This window comes from Mustela putorius, unplaced genomic scaffold, assembly GCF_011764305.1.
Source record: "Mustela putorius furo isolate JIRA1106 unplaced genomic scaffold, ASM1176430v1.1 tig00001492_pilon_pilon_pilon, whole genome shotgun sequence".
In the NCBI taxonomy this organism is placed as follows: domain Eukaryota; kingdom Metazoa; phylum Chordata; class Mammalia; order Carnivora; family Mustelidae; genus Mustela; species Mustela putorius.
The window spans coordinates 346,907-368,341 of NW_025421765.1; the positions used below are offsets into that span (position 1 = coordinate 346,907).

Sequence of the window (21,435 nt, forward strand, 5' to 3'; positions counted from 1 at the left end):
AGTAAATGGTCCCTTCCAGCGAGGCTCTAAGTTTCCCACTTGATAGCGACATATCCAAACCAAGTCCTTGGGTTGGTAAGGATGTGGTTCCACCTCTGTCTCTGACCCAGTGTGGGCAGTCCGGATCCCTGCGTGGGCTTTTTAAAAAATAGACTGTAATGCCTGTAGTGACTGGAGTACAGAATTATCAGTCATTTTTGCTAGGGCAACCTCTTGTAGCCAAGGACAGAGCGGGGGGGGGGGCGGTCTCCTGAACATTGTTTCAAGTGGGGTCACCTTGTTTAAATAGGGTGTACATCTTGCCTTGAGGAGGGTGAAAGGAAGGAGATCAACCAATCCACCACCAGACTCCAGAATTAGTTTTGTCAAGGTCTCTTTAAGAGTCCGGTTCATTCTCTCTACTTGCCCGGAACTCTGGGGCCAATAGGCACAATGTAGTTTCCAATTAGTGCCAATGGCCTTGGCCGATCCCTATGAGACTGAACTCACAAATGCAGGGCCATTGTCTGACACGATTGCAAGAGGCAGCCCAAACCTAGGAATTATTTCTTCTAGTAGCTTTTTGGCTATCACTCTTGCCATCTCATGTTTGACAGAAAAAGCCTCTACCCAGCCTGAAAAGGTATCTATAAAAACTAAAAACTAACATATACTTGTGCCCATATTTTCCAGGTTTCATTTCTATAAAATCTATTTCCCAATAAATTCCTGGTTCCTTACCTCTTTCTCTTTTCCCTCTTCCCATTTTAGTTCTTCCCACATAAACTGTCTGGCATTGAGCACATCTATCAACTACATCCTGAACCATACACCCTAATTTAGAAACCTGGAACTGCTTGTCTATAAGTTCCTTGAGTTTGCGTATCCCCAAGTGAGTACCCTGATGTATCTGGTCTACTAACTTCTTCTCTAGTCTTTGAAGAAGAATTATTTTTCCTGCTTTAGTCTTAGCCCGATTCCCTTCATAGTCCAATTTAACCCATTTTTGTAAATACTTTAAATCTTCTTCTAAATAGTTTGGTTTTTCTGGTAGGGCTGGAGCCGGGAGTGTAACCAGTTCTTGTACTGTTCCTCAGGCTCCTTGCTTTGCAGTTTGATCTGCTAATTGGTTTCCTTTTGAAATCAGATCAGTCCCCTTTTGGTGACCTGGGGAATGCATAATGGCCACCTCTTTTGGGTCCCAAATAGCCTAGAGGAGAGCCAATATTTCTCCTCTGTTTTTAATTCCTTTTCCTGCTGCTGTTAATAGGCCCCTTTCTTTATAAATAGCCACATGTATATGGAGAGTAGCAAAAGCATACCTGCTGTCCATATAGATGTTGGTGGTTTTACCTTAGGCTATCTGCAGTGCTTTGGTGAATGCAATCAGCTCCACTTTTTGCACCGATGTTCCGTGTGGCAGGGCTGCTGTCCAGAGTTCCTGCTCAAAAGAAACCACCAAAGCCCCCACATACCTCTTTCTATTGACCATGTAGCTACTCCCATCTGTGAACAGAGTTATCTCGGCATCTGGGAGGGAAATGTCTCTGAGATCCGGCCTTATTCCTGTGACTTGGGTTAGGACCTCCCCACAGTCGTGTGGGTGATCAGCCAGCTCCTCTGGCAGCAGCGTGGCTGGATTTAGCACCGCTGGGGACTGGAAGGTCACTCTTGGTTCATTAAGGAGGAGGGCCTGATACTCCGTCACTCAGGCGTTTGTCATCCATTGGTCTGGTGGAGCCCAGAGAAGGCCCTTGATAGCGTGTGTGTGGTTATGATGAGATTTTGACCCAAAGTCAATTTACTTGCACCCTTGACCAGGAGGGCCGTGGCAGCAATTATGTGGAGGCAAGGGGGAACCCAGCTGCTACTGGATCTAGTTTCTTGCTAAGATAGGCTACTGGCCTTTGCCAAGGCCCCAGAGTCTGAGTCAAAACTCCTTTGGCCACCCCTGCTTTTTCATCCACATACAAGTGGAAGGGCTTGGTAACATCTGGGATGACCAATGCTGGGGCACTCAGTAAGGCTGTTTGTAATTCCTGAAATGCTCCTTCGGCCTCAGCTGTCCACTCTCATCATAGCGAGCCCCCCTTTAGCCAGTTTGTAGAGAGGTCAGGCAATCTCTGCTAACCACGGTATCCACAGCCTACAGTAACCCACCATCCCAAGAAACTCCCTCACTTGTCGGGACATGGTGTGGCAGGGGTATCGGGTGATCACCTGTTTCCTGGACTCAGACAGTGAACGCACACCCTCGTGGAGATCAAAGCCTAGATAAGTGGAATGGCTCTGACAGAGCTGTGCTTTCTTTGCTGACACCCGATATGCTTTTTCCTGCAGAGTCTGTAAGAGAGCTCTCGTCCCCCACAAACATGACTCATAGTCCTCAGCGGCTTCTAGCCAAGTTATCAACATACTGTAACAGAGTGACTCCCGGGTTGGAGGTTCTGTACTCACACAAATCCTAGTGTAGAGCCTTGTCAAAAATGGTGGGTGAATTCTTGAATCCTTGGGGAAGTCTTGTCCAGGTGAGCTGGCCTTGGAACCCTTCTTCTGGGTCGGACCACTCAAAAGCAAAAAGGGGCTGAGATTCCCTTGCTAAATATATGCAGAAAAATGGATCCTTGAGATCTAAGATGGTATACACAGTTCTTTCGGGGCCCAGGAGGGAGAGTAGGGTATAGGGGTTAGGCACCGTCGGGTGGGTATCTACAACCCGTTTGTTAACTTCTCGCAAGTCCTAAACAGGTCGGTACTCCCCAGTCTCAGACTTTTTGATGGGCAACAAAGGTGTGTTCCATAGAGATTTGCAAGGAAATAGGATCCCATCTCCTCTGATCCCTTCCTTTGCTCCCTGGGGCAGGGGGGACTGCCAAACGCGAACAGCCATAGCCATCGCCTTTAATTGCACCACCACTGGGTGTTGTCCCCTGGCCAAGCCAGGCGGGTTCCCTTCTGCCAAGACCTAGGGAAACTCGACCTGTAGGGTTTGGAGAAGGCTCCCCCCCCCGCCTTTGTCTCCTCTGGTTTTGAGACTGGCTCATAAAAGAGGTATTCATCTACTGCTGCCATAAGCACCTGTACAGTGGGTTGTCTCAAGGTTACAGTCATGTCTCCTTCCAAGAACTGAATGCCAGCTCATAACTTGTGGAGGAGATCTCTTCCCATCAAGTTATAGGGGGCATTAGGAAGGGAAAAAAATCAATGTATAACTACTCCTGAGGCCAAATTTAAAGTCCTTTCTGTTGTTCATTTATGCCTCTCTGTGCCTTTTGCTCCCTGTACCTAGACTTCCTCTCCAGATAGTTTCCCCATAGGTTTAAGTAATGATGAAAATTGGGCTCCTGTGTCCACCAAAAAATCAATTGATTTTCCCTCCACTTCAATTTTTACCTGAGGTTTGGAGAGGGGATTCGAACCATGGCCCCTTCAGTCTCTGGTGGCAAGCATTGCTGTCTTCTTTTGGGGGCACTCCTTGGCCCAATGTCCTTTTTCCTTACAGTAAGCACACTGATCTGAATCTAAGTCTTCCCACCTGCCTTCTCTGGGCTTAGGCTTTTCCTTCCATTTACTATCCCCTACCTGTCTCCTCCCCTCCTCATGTAACGCCAAAACCTTAACCAGCTTTTTTGTCTGTTTTTCATCCTCGTGTGCATCCCTGTTGTTAAACACCTTTTCTGCTATTCCCACTAACTCAGTCAGATTCTTCCCTTCAAATCCTTCAACTTTCTGAAGTTTCCTCCTTATATCTTGGGGCTGACTGACTGGCAAATGCAAGATTCATTGACCTCTAATTTTCGGGTGCCCTAGGGTCAATCTGACTATACATTTTATAGGTTTCAAATAAGCCTTTCTAGGAAAGCTCCTGGAGACTCATTCTTACCTTGAGCCACTGTACCAGTTTTAGATAAATTTATGGGTCTCCTTGCAGCTGCACGGAGGCCTGCCAGTAGAGCCTGGTGGTAGAAATGTAAGCTCTCCTTGCCTTCATTGGAGTTTGGATCCCAGTTGGGGGGTTCCCTCAGGCAGTAGTCCTCCATTCGGCAGGGATCGAGGTCCCTGCCAAGTATCTCACTTTTCACCTTATGGGTTTCTCGCATGATGCGATCCCTCTCTTCTGCGTTAAAGAGAGCCATAAGGAGCTGTTAAATATCCATCCAGGTATGGTGGATAAGAAAGACAGTCTCCAAGAGACTAATTAATATCCTGAGGGAGGACATAAAAGGATTTGTGTTGGGCCTTCCAGTTATAGATGTTAGAAGAGGAGAAAGGGATATAGGTTAGGTGGGGGTGCCCTCTCCCATACGGTAGAGCAAACTCACGGAGAGGCAGCATTGGCGCCAGCAGCACTGGTGAGGTAAAGGGAGGCAGAGGGGGATATAGAAAATGGGAAAGATCAGGGCGGTCTCTCTGCTTGGTGGTCCCATAGGTGGACCCCAACCGCATATGAGGTGGACTGGTAAGGGCATCTCAGGACTGAGAGTCAAGTTTAGGGGACAGATGGGGACGGGGAATTCCAAATCCTCCACATCCGATGGGGTAGGACGGTCTTCTTCCCTGGTTCCCCCTTATCTGTCTGTTCTGGTTTTGGTCTTTGACCTGCCTTAGAGGGAGAGAGATGGTTTCATTAGCAGGGGAAGGTGGGACTTGAGCCATGACGGTGGCTCTTCTATCAGATATCACCAGGCCACAATGTACGGTATTTGGTCTCGATGTAGATTGAACACCTCACTTAGGGTAGAATAGATCTGAGCTTAAGCAAACGTTCCTTCCGGCAGCCACCCTGTGGGCCACTCTAACTGGCAGAGTGTTTTAAGTGTTCCCGGGGAAACCTTGTCACCGACTGGGTGGCTTTACCTTGAAAATCCTTGAAATGTTCGAGAACAAGACCTAGGGGTGTCACAGGTCCCTTGCTCTCCGCTTGTCCCATTTCTCCAAATACAACAAACACAACAGACAACAAAAAAACAAGGCAAAGACAACCACAGGCCCAGCAATTCCCATCCAGAGCCCACTGATGGTGGGGACTTTCTTGGTCCCTGACAAACCAGACAATGGACAAAAAAAAAAAAGCTAGAGTGAAGACAAAAATAATATGTTTAACTAAAACTACAATAATTAGTTAAAAGATTTATATTTTAAAAAGGTTGTGACATCAAAAACATTAAACATGTGGTTCCCCACAGTATAGAACTTCAACAGTTTACATCAATGGAAAAGTCATCCACACAGAAAGTCAATAAGAAAAACATCAGTCTTAAATGAATCATGTATACTGAGGTGAATGGATAAAGATATCACACACATCAATACTATTCAGCCATAAAAAATAATGAAATGGTGATGGTCGTGGTAACATGGAGAACCTTGAGAATACCTTGTTAATAAAATAAGAGAAAGACAAATACCATATAGTTTCACTTGTATGTAGAATTGGGAAAAAAAAAAGAAACTCAGATTCATAGATACAGAGAAGAGATTGGTGTCTGCTGAGGGGAGGGACTTGGAGGCCTGGGAGGGCGGAGGGATAGAGCCACAGGGTGGGGCTCCCTCCCCCTCCCTCAGGAGCCCTTTGTGACCAGACACTAGCTCTGTGATGTGGGCCTGGGGCTTGTATCTGCACCTCCACACCCAGGGCTCAGTTGTCTGAGGACAGCAGTGTGGTTGGACGCTAAGTCTCAGAGCTCAGTTGTCTGAGGGCAGCAGTGCGATCAGACATTAATGTCTGATGAGGGAAGAGATGGAAAATTATCTCTTCCCTCAGCAATTCTTTTTTAATGGTTGGCTGAGCTCCAGTCCCATTATCTGGGCAGTTAATGTCATCTTTGCCCTTGTATGTGGGATAGGGCTCTTTGTATATTTAGTTTCTTATTTCCAGCCTGATCCATCCTCACCACCAGGCAAAAAACGCAGAAAGAGCGGGAAGGTAAGGAACCCTCGGCCCAGACCCAGCAGAGTGTGATTCTATCTTCTTTTCTATTATTCTTTCCACTTTTCTGAGTCACTGGAGAGACTCCTGAAATGGGAAAGAATAGAATGGGTATTCTCAGGAGAGAGCAGACCACCATCCATCCAGGACAAGCTAGACTCAGCAGGGGTTAGAGGGACACGAGGATTTCTCCCTGAAGATCTCAGGCCAGAATCCAGGTGTGGTGGAGGGGTCCAGGGCAGTGTCCCAAACACAGTGACCGGTGGCCATGGACCAGAGGCTAAAAGCTGCCTCTGTAACGGAGGTCAGGCCCCTGAGCACTGTGTCACCAGCCATGGTCCAAGGACAGGTATTTCAGGTGAATGTTCCCCCTTCAGGGCTGATTGAGGGCAGTACTGAGCCCAGGAGGTCCCAAGCAGCAGCTAGAGTGGGGCTCTGGCCTTGGAAAGTGGGGTCCTATGTGAAAAAGTCCAGTTGTGCCACCAGGTCTGGTATTATGTGTGTTTCTTGAGCAGAGGAACAGTGGCAAACTTCTCACATAGGATATCCTTCTGTACATTCTTCAAAGAAGGAAAACTGGAAATATTTGTATCCATTTTGAAAAGGAAATGAATAAAGCAAACGACATATCAGATAAAGGACTCGTGTCCAGAATCTATAAAGAACTTAGCAAACTCAACACCCAATGCTTAGCGAAATAAGTCAAGCAGAGAAAGACAACTATCATATGATCTCCCTGATATGAGGAAGTGGCGATGCAACATGGGGGCTTAAGTGGGTACGAGAAGAATAAATGAAACAAGATGGAATTGGGAGGGAGACAAACCATAAGTGACTCTTAATCTCACAAAACAAACTGAGGGTTTCTGGGGGGGAGGGGGTTTGGGAGAAGGGGGTGGGATTATGGACATTGGGGAGGGTATGTGCTTTGGTGAGTGCTGTGAAGTGTGTAAACCTGGTGATTCACAGACCTGTACCCCTGGGGATAAAAATATATGTTTATAAAAAATAAAAAATTTAAAAAAAAATTAAAAAGAAGGAAAAAAAAAAGAAAATCACAGTCCGCCCACCCCCTTAGTTAAATGTAGGAAGTCACACTACTCATGAGCAGTGAGCACCTGCTGCTGGGCTGGGGGTCCCAGCCTCCTAATGTTCTCTTATCTCAGTACCAAGCAGAGCCACGGAGGAGAAGCAACAGAAGCCAGAGAAGCCAGACTCTGAAAGGTGAGTGTCCACCACTCACCCCTGCATGCCCCAGTTACACTGTGCCCCCTGCTCTGAAGCCTGGCCCCACCATCTCCCAAGACACCAGGGCCTGAGCCCATCCCTCAGGAAACAGAGCCCTGGGAGGCGGGTTGGGGGCTCCTGGGAGGGAGATCACAACCCACCCAGAGGCTTCCCAGATTCTGCACCAGAACAAAGCCCTGAGGGGCTGGAAATGGGTGTCGCCCAGCAGGGGCCCCAGGGCCTAGACTAGGGGAAGGACCTCCTGCTTCCACTGTGGACAAGCTGTTCAACTCAGCTCAGATTCCTCTGTAAAGCCATGCAGTCCTTCCTCCCCCAGCAAGGTCATGAGTGAGAAAACACTTTGGAAAAGACAAAGCGATCCCCAAAATGAACCCTGTAATCACCGTGTGGGCACGTGACCTTTGACAGTGCTGTTTGGGGCTTCCAAGTTCAATCCCCCAAAGGTTTCCCCTAAAGGGACATTATACCCAGTCTCCTGTAAGACACCTGGGCCCCCGCCTTCCCCTTGACCCAGTCTCCTGTTTCCAGCTTGCAGAAATTGCCTGCACGAGCTGGAAGAGTTCCGCAGTTTACTCTCCCTTCTGCAAAGGTAATGAATCTGCCCCCTTATCCCCTGGGTGGGCCTCCCCGAGTCTGTGGTGTGACCCCCAGGGCTGCAGGGAACCGGCCTCTGGGGCTGCTTGGGGGTGCAGGGAGGAGCCATGGGACAGATTGTGACCAAAGCCCCAGGCTGAGGGACAGCAGGAGCATTGTGATGTGGGTGTGGGGCGTGGAGGGCCATGGGGTCCTCTCCCAGCCCCAGGCTGCTGCAGGGACAGCTCACACCTCTTGTCTCCCACAGCCACCTGACAAGGGTCTCTGACCAGGGGGGCTTTCACCAGTCCTTACATCAAGCAGCCCCTGGTCAGGTGTGCCAAGGGGCACCAGCTGGAGCCCATCAGCCATGCAGGGAGCCTGTGGAAGGCGCTCCTCCTGCCGTGGCCTCATCACCTGCTCATGCTCCACTGACCGGGCCCCCTCGGCCTCTGGCCTCCACCCTGCCAGTGAGACCTCAAGAAGAGCAAACTAACTTTAAAAAAATCCTACCAGACACAGTGAGAAAGAACTTTCTTCCAAGTCATTCCAACTGGGCCTCTCTCATTCCAGCCATCTCAGGCCTTGGCCATGCCAGCTACCCCATTTTTTCCTTTTCCTGGTGGTGGGAAAGTACCAAGTCCTTGTTCTTGCCTGGCACATTACAGCACAAGTGCCAGCAAGAACACGTGTCCTGCCACCCACCAGATGCCTCATTCTGGCGTGGCCTTACTAACAGGCAGATAGAGACTCATAACCCTCCGTTTGTCAATCCGGATGTCCAGAAGCTCCTTGAACTACTAATCAGCAAAAGGGTAGAACTGAAGAGTTGGAAGGAGAAAGAAAAGGTTGGGTCAGTTTTCAAACAGCGGTGCCCAGATGACCATGTGAGCTTCTGGGGGACTCTGTGGAAGCTTCTGGGTACTGAGCAGACCACCACCACCCAGCCATCCTTCTGGAACATGAAAAACAAAGCACAGCCACTGGCCCAACCTCAGCCGTTCTCATCTCCCAAGGTCTTGGAAGACCACTTGCAATGGAAACGCAGCCAGCTCTTCTGGGGTCTCCCCTCTCTGCACAGTGAGTCCCTGGTGACCACTGCCTTGTTTTCTACTCACTCTTCTCCACTACAGTCTCCCTCTGTTTTATTCAATGGGACCTCTAATTGCTTGCCAGTTCTAAACCAGGATCAAGTATCTTCACAGTTTTCCCATGCCCCACCATTGTTCCACCGTGGAATCCAAACTCAACCCTCAACACTAACCTTGCCCCAGCCCAAAGTTCCCCTTGCACCCTCTGTCCCAATAAGACCACCTTCTCTCCCATCCCAGAGGAGGACCAGGAGGGTATCTTTTGCTACACCCCAGAAAAAGACACAATCCTTCACCCCAACTAAAATGCAACATCTGGAGTGGCCCTCGTTGCCAAAGCAACAAGGAAGGGGGAAGACTTTACCCACTATGGAGAAAAGATCTCCAAAATTCTTTAGCCAAGTCCCTCCCAAGCTTCTAGAGGACCACCAGGCCTCCCGGGCCCACAGATCAGGTTCTACCTATCAAGGGGACTTTGTCATCTTTAATATCCAGAAGCCACAGCTTCAGAGGAAGCTCAGCAGGGATAAACAGCAAAGCAGCTTGCCCCACAAGGTTCAGCTATCTCTGGAACTGAGCTGGCCTCAGGATGAATCCCCGGGAATGAGTCAGGCACAGAGAGAGCAGGGGCTCTCAAGGCCCTTTGTGTTTAAAGGTAAAAGCAGCCAAGCTACATGGAGGACCAGGTCCAGATACCACAGGAAGTATAAAGCAAGATTCAAACTAGAGAAGAACTTTGGTAAGGGTCTATGGCAGTGTCTGAAGAGGACACCAACAGGTCTCTCCAGGATCTCAGCTAGATTCCCAGCGAAGATTCTGGGAACCAACTCTGAGAAGGAGTTTGGAAGACCCTTAATAGGGGCCTTGGAGGGTGATCCAGGAAAATACTTAGCCAGGGGCCCAGACAAGAAACATCTAGAAAAAACTTTAAAGGTTCATTTACACAGGAAATTAGGACAGATCAGTATAGGTCTGATCCCTGTGACTGTGCGTCGATCCTGGTTTGTGGCCAGCCATGCTTCTCCCAAGTCCCAACCCCACATGGCTATCAGAAATCTAGCACCCTTAAAGGATCAGGAGCTCTGCGTAAACACCTCCCATGAGCTGCCCTTCCTTTGTCCTAACACTCAGCAGAAGCTGGAAACACACATCATAAGTTTTCGAGTGAGGCATAAGTGGGACCTACCTCTCCAAACTGTTGAGCCCATAGATCTCAAACTACTTGAAGCTCAACATTTGCCTTTTCCCCAGTCCCCCTTTCCATGCTCAGCCACCTTTGTACCTGGGGCCCCCTCAAAAGCCAAATTTTACAAGTTCTTGGGGAAACCACCTCAGCCCCATCCAGAAGAGAAGGGTATAACTGAAAAGTCTGATCCCACTTCAGGGAGTCCCCTGCCTGTTCCCTCACCCATACGTGAGCAAATCCAGCAGGCCCTGGGAAGGACTTTACCTGGTGATGGACATCAGTCCTCAAAGACGTCTTTATCAAGACAGGAGGGCAGTTCACCTTCTTGGGCCTCCATTCTCAGCCTCCCAAACAGAACCCTGCACAGCAAGACTGGTATGGGGGCCAAGAAAGACAACCTGGAACCAAGTCCAAGTTTAGCAATGGCCAGGAATGAGCTAAAAGAGAGTGGGGGTCAGGCCTCACCAGACATGGTAGCAACACTGAAGATGAAGCTCAGGTCCCAATCTCCAAGGTCTGAAGGGGCCACAGAGGCTATGGAGGCCAAGAAGGCCCCTGCCTGGAAAGTTGTCTTAAGACCCAGTGGGCTGGCCAACAAACCAGCCATTTATGTGGATCTGATATCAGGATATCCAGGTGCTAGGAAAAGCCCCTCACCATCTACAGTGTTGGTTGCTGAAGATCCAGAGGAGGTAAGCCTTGAAACAAAGGTTAGTATGGTTGAGCTCCAAGAGCCTGAAGGCTCTACCACTAGTGAGCTTCCTCAAGATTCTCCCAGTGACCTCCTCCTTCCAGACTTTGCCACTTGTGTGCTTGTTGAAGACAGGGGCACCAATGTGCTCCCACCAGACTCTCACACTAATGCTGTCCTTGCTGCAGACAGCTTGACCACTCAAGAGTCACCCTCCTGTTCCCAAATGGAACGTGCCAGTGGAGAGACACCATCTTCCCCGGTGTCACATAACCTTAGCTCAAGTGGATCAAGCAGTGAGGGGCAGCAAGAGCCCTGTGGACCAAAGGTTGAGGAACCAAGTGACAGCCAGAGCAACAATGAGACCACTGATGAGGGAAAGGACGAGAAGAGACCCAAACCAGAAGAGAATGAAGACAGGTGTGCAGAACCATTGGCAATCAGGGCTTCCCAAGCTAGCAAGATAGGCCACCCTCCCCAGGTCAGAGGATCAGGAGAGAGCCTTGGAAGCAAATACCTCCGGCTCATGCCACAGGAAAAGGGACATGTTTTTCCGGAAAGCCACTTTAGACAAAGGATGAAGAACTTTCTGCAGTGCCTTAATCCCAATAAAAAGAGCAAAGGACTGGAAGGCCCCCTTCAAGAAGGCAAGCCTGCATCGGCTTCTGCCCCGAGCTGGGTACCAGTCAGAAGCAGATCGGTTATGGACAACAGGGCTGCCGAAACTCAGACGGTAGTGACAGCCGTGAGACAAATCCTGGTGGAAAAATTGCGACTCCACCAAGGAATTCGGGCCTCAGAGATGTATCAGCACAAGGAATTGCAGGCCCCAGTACATAGGCATTCTTGCCCTCACAGGGCTTTCGCCTCTACAGACCAGAAGAGAATGATGGGAGGAATAGCCTCCAATCAGCAAGGTACCTCCAAGGGCCATAGCTGCCCTAGCAAGAGCCAGCTGACCAGAGACAGGAATGGTGAATGGAAAAGCCTCCCCAGGAACCTGGGGCCCCCAGGCAGACCCAGCCAGCACCAGCCGATGGTGGCAGGTGTCTCAGGTCGAGTTCACCATTATCCTACATGCAGTTTTCGAAAATATGCCTCAACCTATCAGGCAGAGAATGCTTCACACATCTTTTCTGGTCAGAAATATTTCCCTCAAGAAAAAATCGAGTATATGCAAAGAAAGTCCATTTTTTCTCATATTAGCACATCCTCTGTGTGCTAATGACTTCCCCATGCCACAATTTTGTCTCCCGAAAATATATGTTTGGTGTTTTTTCTCTCATGAGTGGTGCTGGACTTTGTGTGTGCCCTGCTTGGGTGGAGGGGATCAGAGTTTTCTCTCCACAAAAGCCTGCTTTGGTTTCCAGAATGATGGGGCCTTGGAGGGCCAGGGACCTTGGGGTCCACCCTGTCCCCTTCCTCACACACCTTCCATTTCCACGACAAGGTGAACAAGACCCAGAGTGGGACCTTGCTCTGCCCATCCTCTCCTGCTTTCCTTCCACCTGAAATTTGTGTGGTTGTAGGGAGGGTCTGCTGAGGCATAAATCCCACTCAGGCTCCAGGAAGACAGAGTCCTAGATCAGAGTGGGGCCTGCAGTTGGGAGATGCAAGGCTGGCCTTGAGGGCAGAGGTGAGAAATCCTGCCCCCATCCACGTATCCTGTGGGGAGTAGAGGACGGCCATCCCAGGAGCCTTCTCACCCCCAGATAATCTCATCTTAGCTCCATGCAGCCCCTCTTACACTTGGAGCAGCAAGGGATGAGCTCTCTCCCAGCACTGAGGGTGTGTGGGATGCCACAGAGACCCCCAGTCACCAGCCTGCCCAGCCACAGGGCACTGAAGGGGCCTTCTCACCAGCACCCCCTTCCCCTTCTGGGGGATGGGTGGGGTGTGGCTGTAGGCAGGGGGACCCTGTACTTAGGGTGGGAGGCCAGGAAGGAAGCCAAGTGTCAGGGTAAGCCCATGCCTGGTGTAATGACATCTACCCACTTAAGCCCCCATGTTGCATCACCACTTCCTCATATCAGGGAGATCAGCATGCTCTTTGTGTCCCACTGCCACCTACAGGCCCAGAGGGGAGAAGTTAGAGGCCCCGGGACTGTCCCCACAGGATTTCCACCCTACTCCAGCTGCCCTGGCTCCCACATGGAAAGCCAGGTTCCCAGAGACAGCCAGGCCTTCAGGCAGAGAAGTTAAGTTCTGCACAATTTGATAAGCTTGTAGGACTGCGGGCCCCGGGAAGACTTGTGGTCTGTGACCTTTATGTACACGTCTGGCTCAAGGATGGCTCCCAGGGGACTGGTGGGGACTCGGAGGCCAAGGGACTGGCCTGGATTCTGGTCATGGTTACCTCAGAGCCCAGAAGGGCAGGAGGACAAGATGGGGCTTGTCCCACCACCAGCTGGAAGGAGGTGTCCAGAATGAGGGTGCAGTCCAGGAGGCTCCCCCACCACCCGTGTGCCCCGGTCCCAGCCCAAAATCATCCTCTAGGGCCCCTCACACATAACTCACATGGTAGAGAGTCCCACAAGTCGGACGTGCACTCCACACTCCTGTTAGTAGAAGTGCCGTGGACAGGAGGCTGGTGGAACAGCCAGAAACAGGAAGGAGCAAATCCCCTTGCCCTTCTCCTGCCAGATGGTACAAGAAGGCCAGAAAGGGAAAGCCCCATGCCAAGAGACCTTGTGCAGAGACCTCTGACAGAGACCCACCAAGGCCTCCCACAGAGACTCATACAGAGACCCACACTGAGACCTCCCACAGAGACCCACACAAAGCCCACATAGATCCTACACAGAGACCTCTGACAGGGGCCAACATCAAGAGCCCTCATGAACACCATGTCCAAGGATGATCTTCAAACCCTCCCACACAGACCTTATGCAGAAACTCTCACAGTGAACAACACCAAGAGACTTCACAGAGACCTGTGACAGAGATCCACACAGATTTCTCTCAGACACACCTCAGAAACTGATCTGAATACCCACACACAGCTCTGCAGAGCCCACACAGAGGCCTCCAAGTGCCCTGCAGACACCAAAGACATACCTTGAACAGAGGGCTCACCTCCATCCTTAGGAGCCCAAGTAGCCACCCAGTGTCAGGCCCCGCTTGGATCTGAAGCCACTTAACAAACTGGCAGTGAAGTTGTGCTGTAAAGGCTTGTGTATTTTTTAATTACTTCTGAAAAAGACTTAGATTCCCCATGTAAACCTGAAAAATCCTTTCCTTCACAAATTTTCATTAGCTTGAGCTCCCACGCACAGTTTAAAGAATCAGAAACTGAAAACAAAACTTTGCCATCGTCTAATGAGGGAAGAACTCTTATTTGTCCAGTTTTAGCTACGGTTTAGTGAAATGGCCTCAGGGGTCATGTTCTTTATTTTGTTAGGGACAAGTCCCTCCACCCAAAGTGACTTATTCACATTGGAAATGCTGTAGGGAGGCCTGCAGCCATTGGAATGTGGGATGGAGTGAACCAGCAGAGAGGTCATTGACTCAAATGTACAGAGAGCATGCTCTTTGGCCCAGAGCAGCTTGTGGTAGGTTTATGAGGCTTGCTTTATTTTTAAATCAAAGAACTCACAGTGTCAAACACATGAAGCTGTTTTAGAAATGAAACAGTTCGGCAATATATCTTTTTTTTTTTTTTTTTTAAAAAAACATATTTTTTATCCCCAGGGGTACGGGTCTGTGAATCACCAGGTTTAAACACTTCACAGCATTCACCAAAGCACATACCCTCCCCAATGTCCATAACCCCCCACCCCATCTCCCAACCCCCCTCCCCCCAGCAACCCTCAGTTTGTTTTGTGAGATTAAGAGTCACTTATGGTTTGTCTCCCTCCCAATTCCATCTTGTTTCATTAAATATTCTTCTACCCACTTAAGCCCCCATGTTGCATCACCACTTCCTCATATCAGGGAGATCATATGATAGTTGTCTTTCTCTGCTTGACTTATTTTGCTAAGCATGATACGGTCTAGTTCCATCCATGTTGTCGCAAATGGCAAGATTTCATTGCTTTTGATGGCTGCATAGTATTCCATTGTGTATATATACCACATCTTCTTGATCCATTCATCTGTTGATGGACATCTAGGTTCTTTCCATAGTTTGGCTATTGTGGACATTGCTGCTATAAACATTAGGATGCACGTGCCCCTTTGGATCACTACGTTTGTATCTTTAGGGTACATACCCAGTAGTGCAATTGCTGGGTCATAGGGCAGTTCTATTTTCAACATTTTGAGGAACCTCCATGCTGTTTTCCAGAGTGGCTGCACCAGCTTGCATTCCCACCAACAGTGTAGGAGGGTTCCCCTTTCTCCGCATCCTCGCCAGCATCTGTCATTTCCTGACTTGTTGATTTTAGCCATTCTGACTGGTGTGAGGTGATATCTCATTGTGGTTTTGATTTGTATTTCCCTGATGCCGAGTGATATGGAGCACTTTTTCATGTGTCTGTTGGCCATCTGGATGTCTTCTTTGCAGAAATGTCTGTTCATGTCCTCTGCCCATTTCTTGATTGGATTATTTGTTCTTTGGGTGTTGAGTTTGCTAAGTTCTTTATAGATTTTGGACACTAGCCCTTTATCTGATATGTCATTTGCAAATATCTTCTCCCATTCTGTCAGTTGTCTTTTGATTTTGTTAACTGTTTCCTTTGCTGTGCAAAAGCTTTTGATCTTGATGAAATCCCAATAGTTCATTTTTGCCCTTGCTTCCCTTGTCTTTGGTGATGTTCCTAGGAAGATGTTGCTGCGGCTGAGTTTGAAGAGGTTGCTGCCTGTGTTCTCCTCAAGGATTTGGATGGATTCCTTTCGCACATTGAGGTCCTTCATCCATTTTGAGTCTATTTTCGTGTGTGGTGTAAGGAAATGGTCCAATTTCATTTTTCTGCATGTGGCTGTCCAATTTTCCAAACACCATTTATTAAAGAGGCTGTCTTTTTTCTATTGGACAATCTTTCCTACTTTGTCAAAGATTAGTTGAACATAGAGTTGAGGATCTATTTCTGGGCTGTCTATTCTCTTCCATTGAACTATGTGTCTGTTTTTGTGACAGTACCATGCTGTCTTGATGATGACAGCTTTGTAATAGAGCTTGAAGTCCGGAATTGTGATGCCACCAACGTTGGCTTTCTTTTTCAATATCCCTTTGGCTATTTGAGGTCTTTTCTGGTTCCATATAAATTTTATATTTGTTCCATTTCTTTGAAAAAGATGGATGGTACTTTGATAGGAATTGCATTAAATGTGTAGATTGCTTTAGGAGCATAGACATTTTCACAATATTTATTCTTCCAATCCAGGAGCATGGACCATTTTTCCATTTCTTTGTGTCTTCCTCAATTTATTTCATGAGTACTTTATAGTTTTCTGAGTATAGATTCTGTGCCTACTTGGTTAAGTTTATTCCTAGGTTTCTTATGGTTTGGGGTGCAATTGTAAATGGGATGGACTCCTTAATTTCTCTTTCTTCTGTCTTGCTGTTGGTGTAGAGAAATGCAACTGATTTCTTTGCATTGACTTTATATCCTGACACTTTACTGAATTCCTGTACAAGTTTTAGCAGTTTTGGAGTGGAGTGTTTTGGGTTTTCCACATATGGTATCATATCATCTGCGAAGAGTGATAATTTGACTTCTTCTTTGCCAATTTGGATGCCTTTAATTTCCTTTTGTTGTCTGATTGCTGAGGCTAGGACCTCTAGTACTATGTTGAATAGCAGTGGTGATAATGGACATCCCTGCCATGTTCCTGACCTTAGCGGAAAAGCTTTCAGTTTTTCTCCATTGAGAATGATATTTGCGGTGGGTTTTTCATAGATGGCTTTGATGATATTGAGGTATGTGCCCTCTATCCCTACACTTTGAAGAGTTTTGATCAGGAAGGGATGCTGTACTTTGTCAAATGCTTTTTCAGCATCTATGGAGAGTATCATATGGTTCTTGTTCTTTCTTTTATTGATGTGTTGTATCACATTGACTGATTTGCGGATGTTGAACCAACCCCGCAGCCCTGGAATAAATCCCACTTGGTCGTGGTGAATAATCCTTTTAATGTACTGTTGAATCCTATTGGCTAGTATTTTGGTGAGAATTTTCACATCTGTGTTCATCAAGGATATTGGTCGATAGCTCTCTTTTTTGATAGGATCCTTGTCTCGTTTTGGGATCAAGGTGATACTGGCCTCATAAAATGAGTTTGGAAGTTTTCCTTCCATTTCTATTTTTTGGAACAGTTTCAGGAGAATAGGAATTAGTTCTTCTTTAAATGTTTGGTAGAATTCCCCCGGGAAGCCATCTGGCTCTGGGCTTTTGTTTGTTTGGAGATTTTTAATGACTGTTTAAATCTCCTTACTGGTTATGGGTTTTCAGGCTTTCTATTTCTTCCTGGTTCAGTTGTGGTAGTTTATATGTTTCTAGGAATGCATCCATTTCTTCCAGATTGTCAAATTTGTTGGCATAGAGTTGCTCATAGTATGTCCTTCTAATAGTTTGTATTTCTTTGGTGTTAGTTGTGATCTCTCATCTTTCATTCATGATTTTATTTATTTGGGTCCTTTCTCTTTTCTTTTTGATAAGTCTGGCCAGGGGTTTATCAATTTAATTAATTGTTTCAAAGAACGAGTTCCTAGTTTAGTTGATTTGTTCTATTGTTTTTTTCGTTTCTATTTCATTGATTTCTGCTCTGATCTTTATGATTTCTTTTCTCCTGCTGGGCTTAGGGTTTCTTTCTTGTTCTTTCTCCAGCTCCTTTATGTATAGGATTAGGTTGTGTACCTGAGACCTTTCTTGTTTCTTGAGAAAGGCTTGTACTGCTATATATTTTCCTCTCAGGACTGCCTTTGTTGTGTCCCACAGATTTTGAACCGTTGTATTTACATTATCATTTGTTTCCATGATTTTTTTCAATTCTTCTTTAATTTCCCAGTTGACCATTCATTCTTTAGAAGGATGCTCTTTAGTCTCCATGTATTTGGGTGCTTTTCAAACTTCCTTTTGTGGTTGAGTTCTAGCTTTAGAGCATTGTGGTCTGAAAATATGCAGGGAATGATCCCAATCTTTTGATACCGGTTGAGTCCTGATTTAGGACCGAGGATGTGATCTATTCTGGACAATGTTCCATGTGAACTAGAGAAGAATGTGTATTCTGTTGCTTTGGGATGAAATGTTCTGAATATATCTGTGATGTCCATCTGGTCCAGTGTGTCGTTTAAAGCCTTTATTTTCTTGCTGATCTTTTGCTTGGATGATCTGTCCATTTCAGTGAGGGGAGTGTTAAAGTCCCCTAATATTATTGTATTATTGTTGATGTGTTTCTTTGATTTTGTTATTAATTGGTTTATATAGTTGGCTGCTCCCATGTTGGGGGCATAGATATTTAAAATTGTTAGATCTTCTTGTTGGACAGACCCTTTGAGTATGATATAGTGATATAGTGTCCTTCCTCATCTCTTATTATAGTCTTTGGCTTAAAATCTCATTGATCTGATATAAGGATTGCCACTCCTGCTTTCTTCTGATGTCCATTAGCATGGTAAATCCTTTTCCACCCCCTCACTTTAAATCTGGAGGTGTATTCGGGCTTAAAATGAGTTTCTTGGAGGCAACATATAGATGTTTTTTTTTTTTTAATCCATTCTGATACCCTGTGTCTTTTGACAGGGGCATTTAGCCCATTATCATTCAGGGTAACTATTGAGAGATATGAATTTAGTGCCATTGTATTGCCTGTAAGGTGACTGTTACTGTAAATGGTCTCTGTTCCTTTCTGATCTACCACTTGTAGGCTCTCTCTTTGCTTAGAGGACCCTTTCAATATTTCCTGTAGAGCTGGTTTGGTGTTTGCAAATTCTTTCAGTTTTTGTTTGTCCTGGAAGCTTTTAATCTCTCCTTCTATTTTCAATGATAGCCTAGCTGGATATAGTATTCTTGGCTGCATGTTTTTCTCGTTTAGTGCTCTGAAAATATCATGCCAGCTCTTTCTGGCCTGCCAGGTCTCTGTGGATAAGTCAGCTGCCAATCTAATATTTTTACCATTGTATGTTACAGACTTTCTTTCCCGGGCTGCTTTCAGGATTTTCTCTTTGTCACTGAGACTTGTTAATTTTACTATTAGGTGACGGGTTGTGGGCCTATTCTTATTGATTTTGAGGGCCGTTCTCTGAACCTCCTGAATTTTGATGCTCGTTCCCTTTGCCATATTGGGGAAATTCTCCCCAATAATTCTCTCCAGTATACCTTCTGCTCCCCTCTCTCTTCTTCTGGAATCCCAATTATTCTAATGTTGTTTCATCTTATGGTGTCACTTACCTCTCGAATTCTCCCCTCGTGGTCCAGTAGCTATTTGTCCCTCTTTTTCTCAGCTTCTTTATTCTCTGTCATTTGGTCTTCTATATCACTAATTCTTTCTTCTGCTTCATTTATCCTAGCAGTGAGAGCCTCCATTTTTGATTGCACCTCATTAATAGCTTTTTTTTTTATTTCAACTTGGTTAGATTTTAGTTCTTTTATTTCTCCAGAAAGGGCTTTTATATCTCCCGAGAGGGTTTCTCTAATATCTTCCATGCCTTTTTTGAGCCTGGCTAGAACCTTGAGAATTGTCATTCTGAACTCTAGATCTGACATATTACCAATGTCTGTATTGATTAGGTCCCTAGCCTTCAGTTACTGCCTCTTGTTCTTTTTTTTTGTGGTGAATTTTTCCCTCTTGTCATTTTGTCCAGATAAGAGTATATGAAGGAACAAGTAAAATACTAAAAGGGTGGCAACAGCCCCAGGAAAATATGCTTTAACCAAATCAGAAGAGATCCTAAATGGTGAGGGGGGAGAAAGGGGATAAAAAGAGGTTCAAAAAGGAAGAAAAAAAAAAGAAAAGAAAAGAATTAAAAAAAAGAAAATGAATAAAGAAAAATATAAAAAATAAAAATATATATATATTAGATAACCTAGTTAAAAAACGTTAAAAGAGAAAAGGGTAAAAGTTAAAAAAAAAAAAAAAAAACTTTACCAGAAGGCAAAAAAAAAAAATGAAAAAGAAAAAAAATTAAATTAACTGAAAGACTAAAAAAAGTCACAGGGAGAAAGCCATGAGTTCCATGCTTTGCTTTCTCCTCCTCTGGAATTCTGCTGCTCTCCTTGGTATTGAAACCGCACTCCTTGGTAGGTGAACTTGGTCTTGGCTGGAATTCTTGTTGATCTTCTGGGGGAGGGGCCTGGTGTAGTGATTCTCAAGTGTCTTCGCCCCAGGCGGCATTGCACTGCCCTTACCAGGTGCTGGGCTGACTAATCCGCTCGGGTTTGCTTTCAGGAGCTTTTGTTCCCTGAGTGCTTTCGGTAGAGTTCCAGAGGAAGGGAATACAAATGGCGCCCTCCTGATTTCTGCCCCAGAGGAGCCGAGCGCCCAGGGCCCCTCTCCTCAGTGCACCCAATTACTCCCATCTGCCTGACCTCCGGCTTCACTCTGAGCTCACCGAGCCTGTGGCTGGTTCAAGGTAACCCTGAGCTGTGAGCTTACTGTCGGCTCTGTCTCTGTAGCCGGTTTTCCCGTTATAATACCTGCAAGCTCTGCGACACTCAGACACCCCCGATCCTTTTGTGACCCTGCGGGACCTGAGGCCACGCTGACCCCGCGTGGGCTTCGGCCCAGTTTAGCCTCTGGAGCGATGTCCCTCAGTGGAACAGACTTTTAAAAGTACTGATTTTGTGGGCTGTTGCTCCGCTGCTGGCCGGGAGCCGGCCCCTCCCCCCGGGGTCTATCTTCCATTCGCTTTGGATTCACTTCTCCACCAGTCCTACCTTTCAGAAAGTGGTTGTTTTTCTGTTTCCAGAATTGCTGTTCTTCTTCTCTTCGATCTGCTGATGGATTTGCAGGTGTTTGCAATCTTTAGATAAGCTATCTAGCTGATCTCCTGCTAGCTGAAGTAGTCTCAGCCTGCTACTTCTCCCCTCAGTTCGGCAATATTTCTATTACCTTTGGTTTGCTTATATTTACTGTTAACAACATAAAATAATTATATCTTTTTCTTTTGTTCCTTTTAAAATATGATAGTATCCTTAGATGATATCATGTATATGTTCAGAACATGAAAAAATCACAAGCTAATGATCAGCTATGGTAGCTTAAACTTCTGGAGTATTCAGAAAGTTTCATATTTTACAGAATCTTAAGGCACGTTCAGTTTCTATGACTCAGGAAGTCAGGCTCTGCTTTATATTATCAGCTAAAAAAGGGCACAGTGCTTAAATAATTTTGAAATCTTAGAAAATATTCCATTTAGTTGCTGCTTGAAATATATATTACCTCAATTAAATTAGTTGGAAATTGGCATTTTAACATCTGTTAAATTTTAAAAGTATACATTTAATCAGCATTTCATTATAATAACAAAGAGCTCACTATCTACCTAATATTTTCCAAGCTGGGCACTTAGTTGAGACTCCATATTTCTCACTGGTCTTAAGAGTCCTGTTGCCCTGACTTGATAAGATCTAGATAACAGATCTCAAGTGTATGCCTAAATCTCTCAGGTGACCCATTGAGGTGATGATGCCACAATCTTTTCTCTCAGAAGAGAGGAAGAGCTGGTGTCAGTTCTGTGGGTATATATACGCTTTTTAATTAAAAAAAAACATAGGCAGTAAAATATTTTATGGACTCACAGTTATTAATGTTATTAACATTTTGAAATTTGCTCCCTTGATGATACTTTCTCATGTTA

General features: G+C 46.2%; 1 protein-coding gene across 1 annotated transcript; it reads left to right on the forward strand.

Moving 5' to 3' along the window:
* The first annotated feature begins 5,635 nt into the window (after positions 1-5,635).
* On the forward strand, positions 5,636-11,999 carry LOC123394115 (spermatogenesis-associated protein 31E1-like). Its single transcript, XM_045087795.1, has 4 exons — positions 5,636-5,905; positions 7,075-7,132; positions 7,685-7,745; positions 7,998-11,999. The coding sequence occupies exons 1-4, from the start codon at positions 5,708-5,710 to the stop codon at positions 11,920-11,922; spliced, it is 4,242 nt and encodes a 1,413-aa protein (XP_044943730.1). The 5' UTR covers positions 5,636-5,707; the 3' UTR covers positions 11,923-11,999.
* Positions 12,000-21,435: the final 9,436 nt, after the last annotated feature.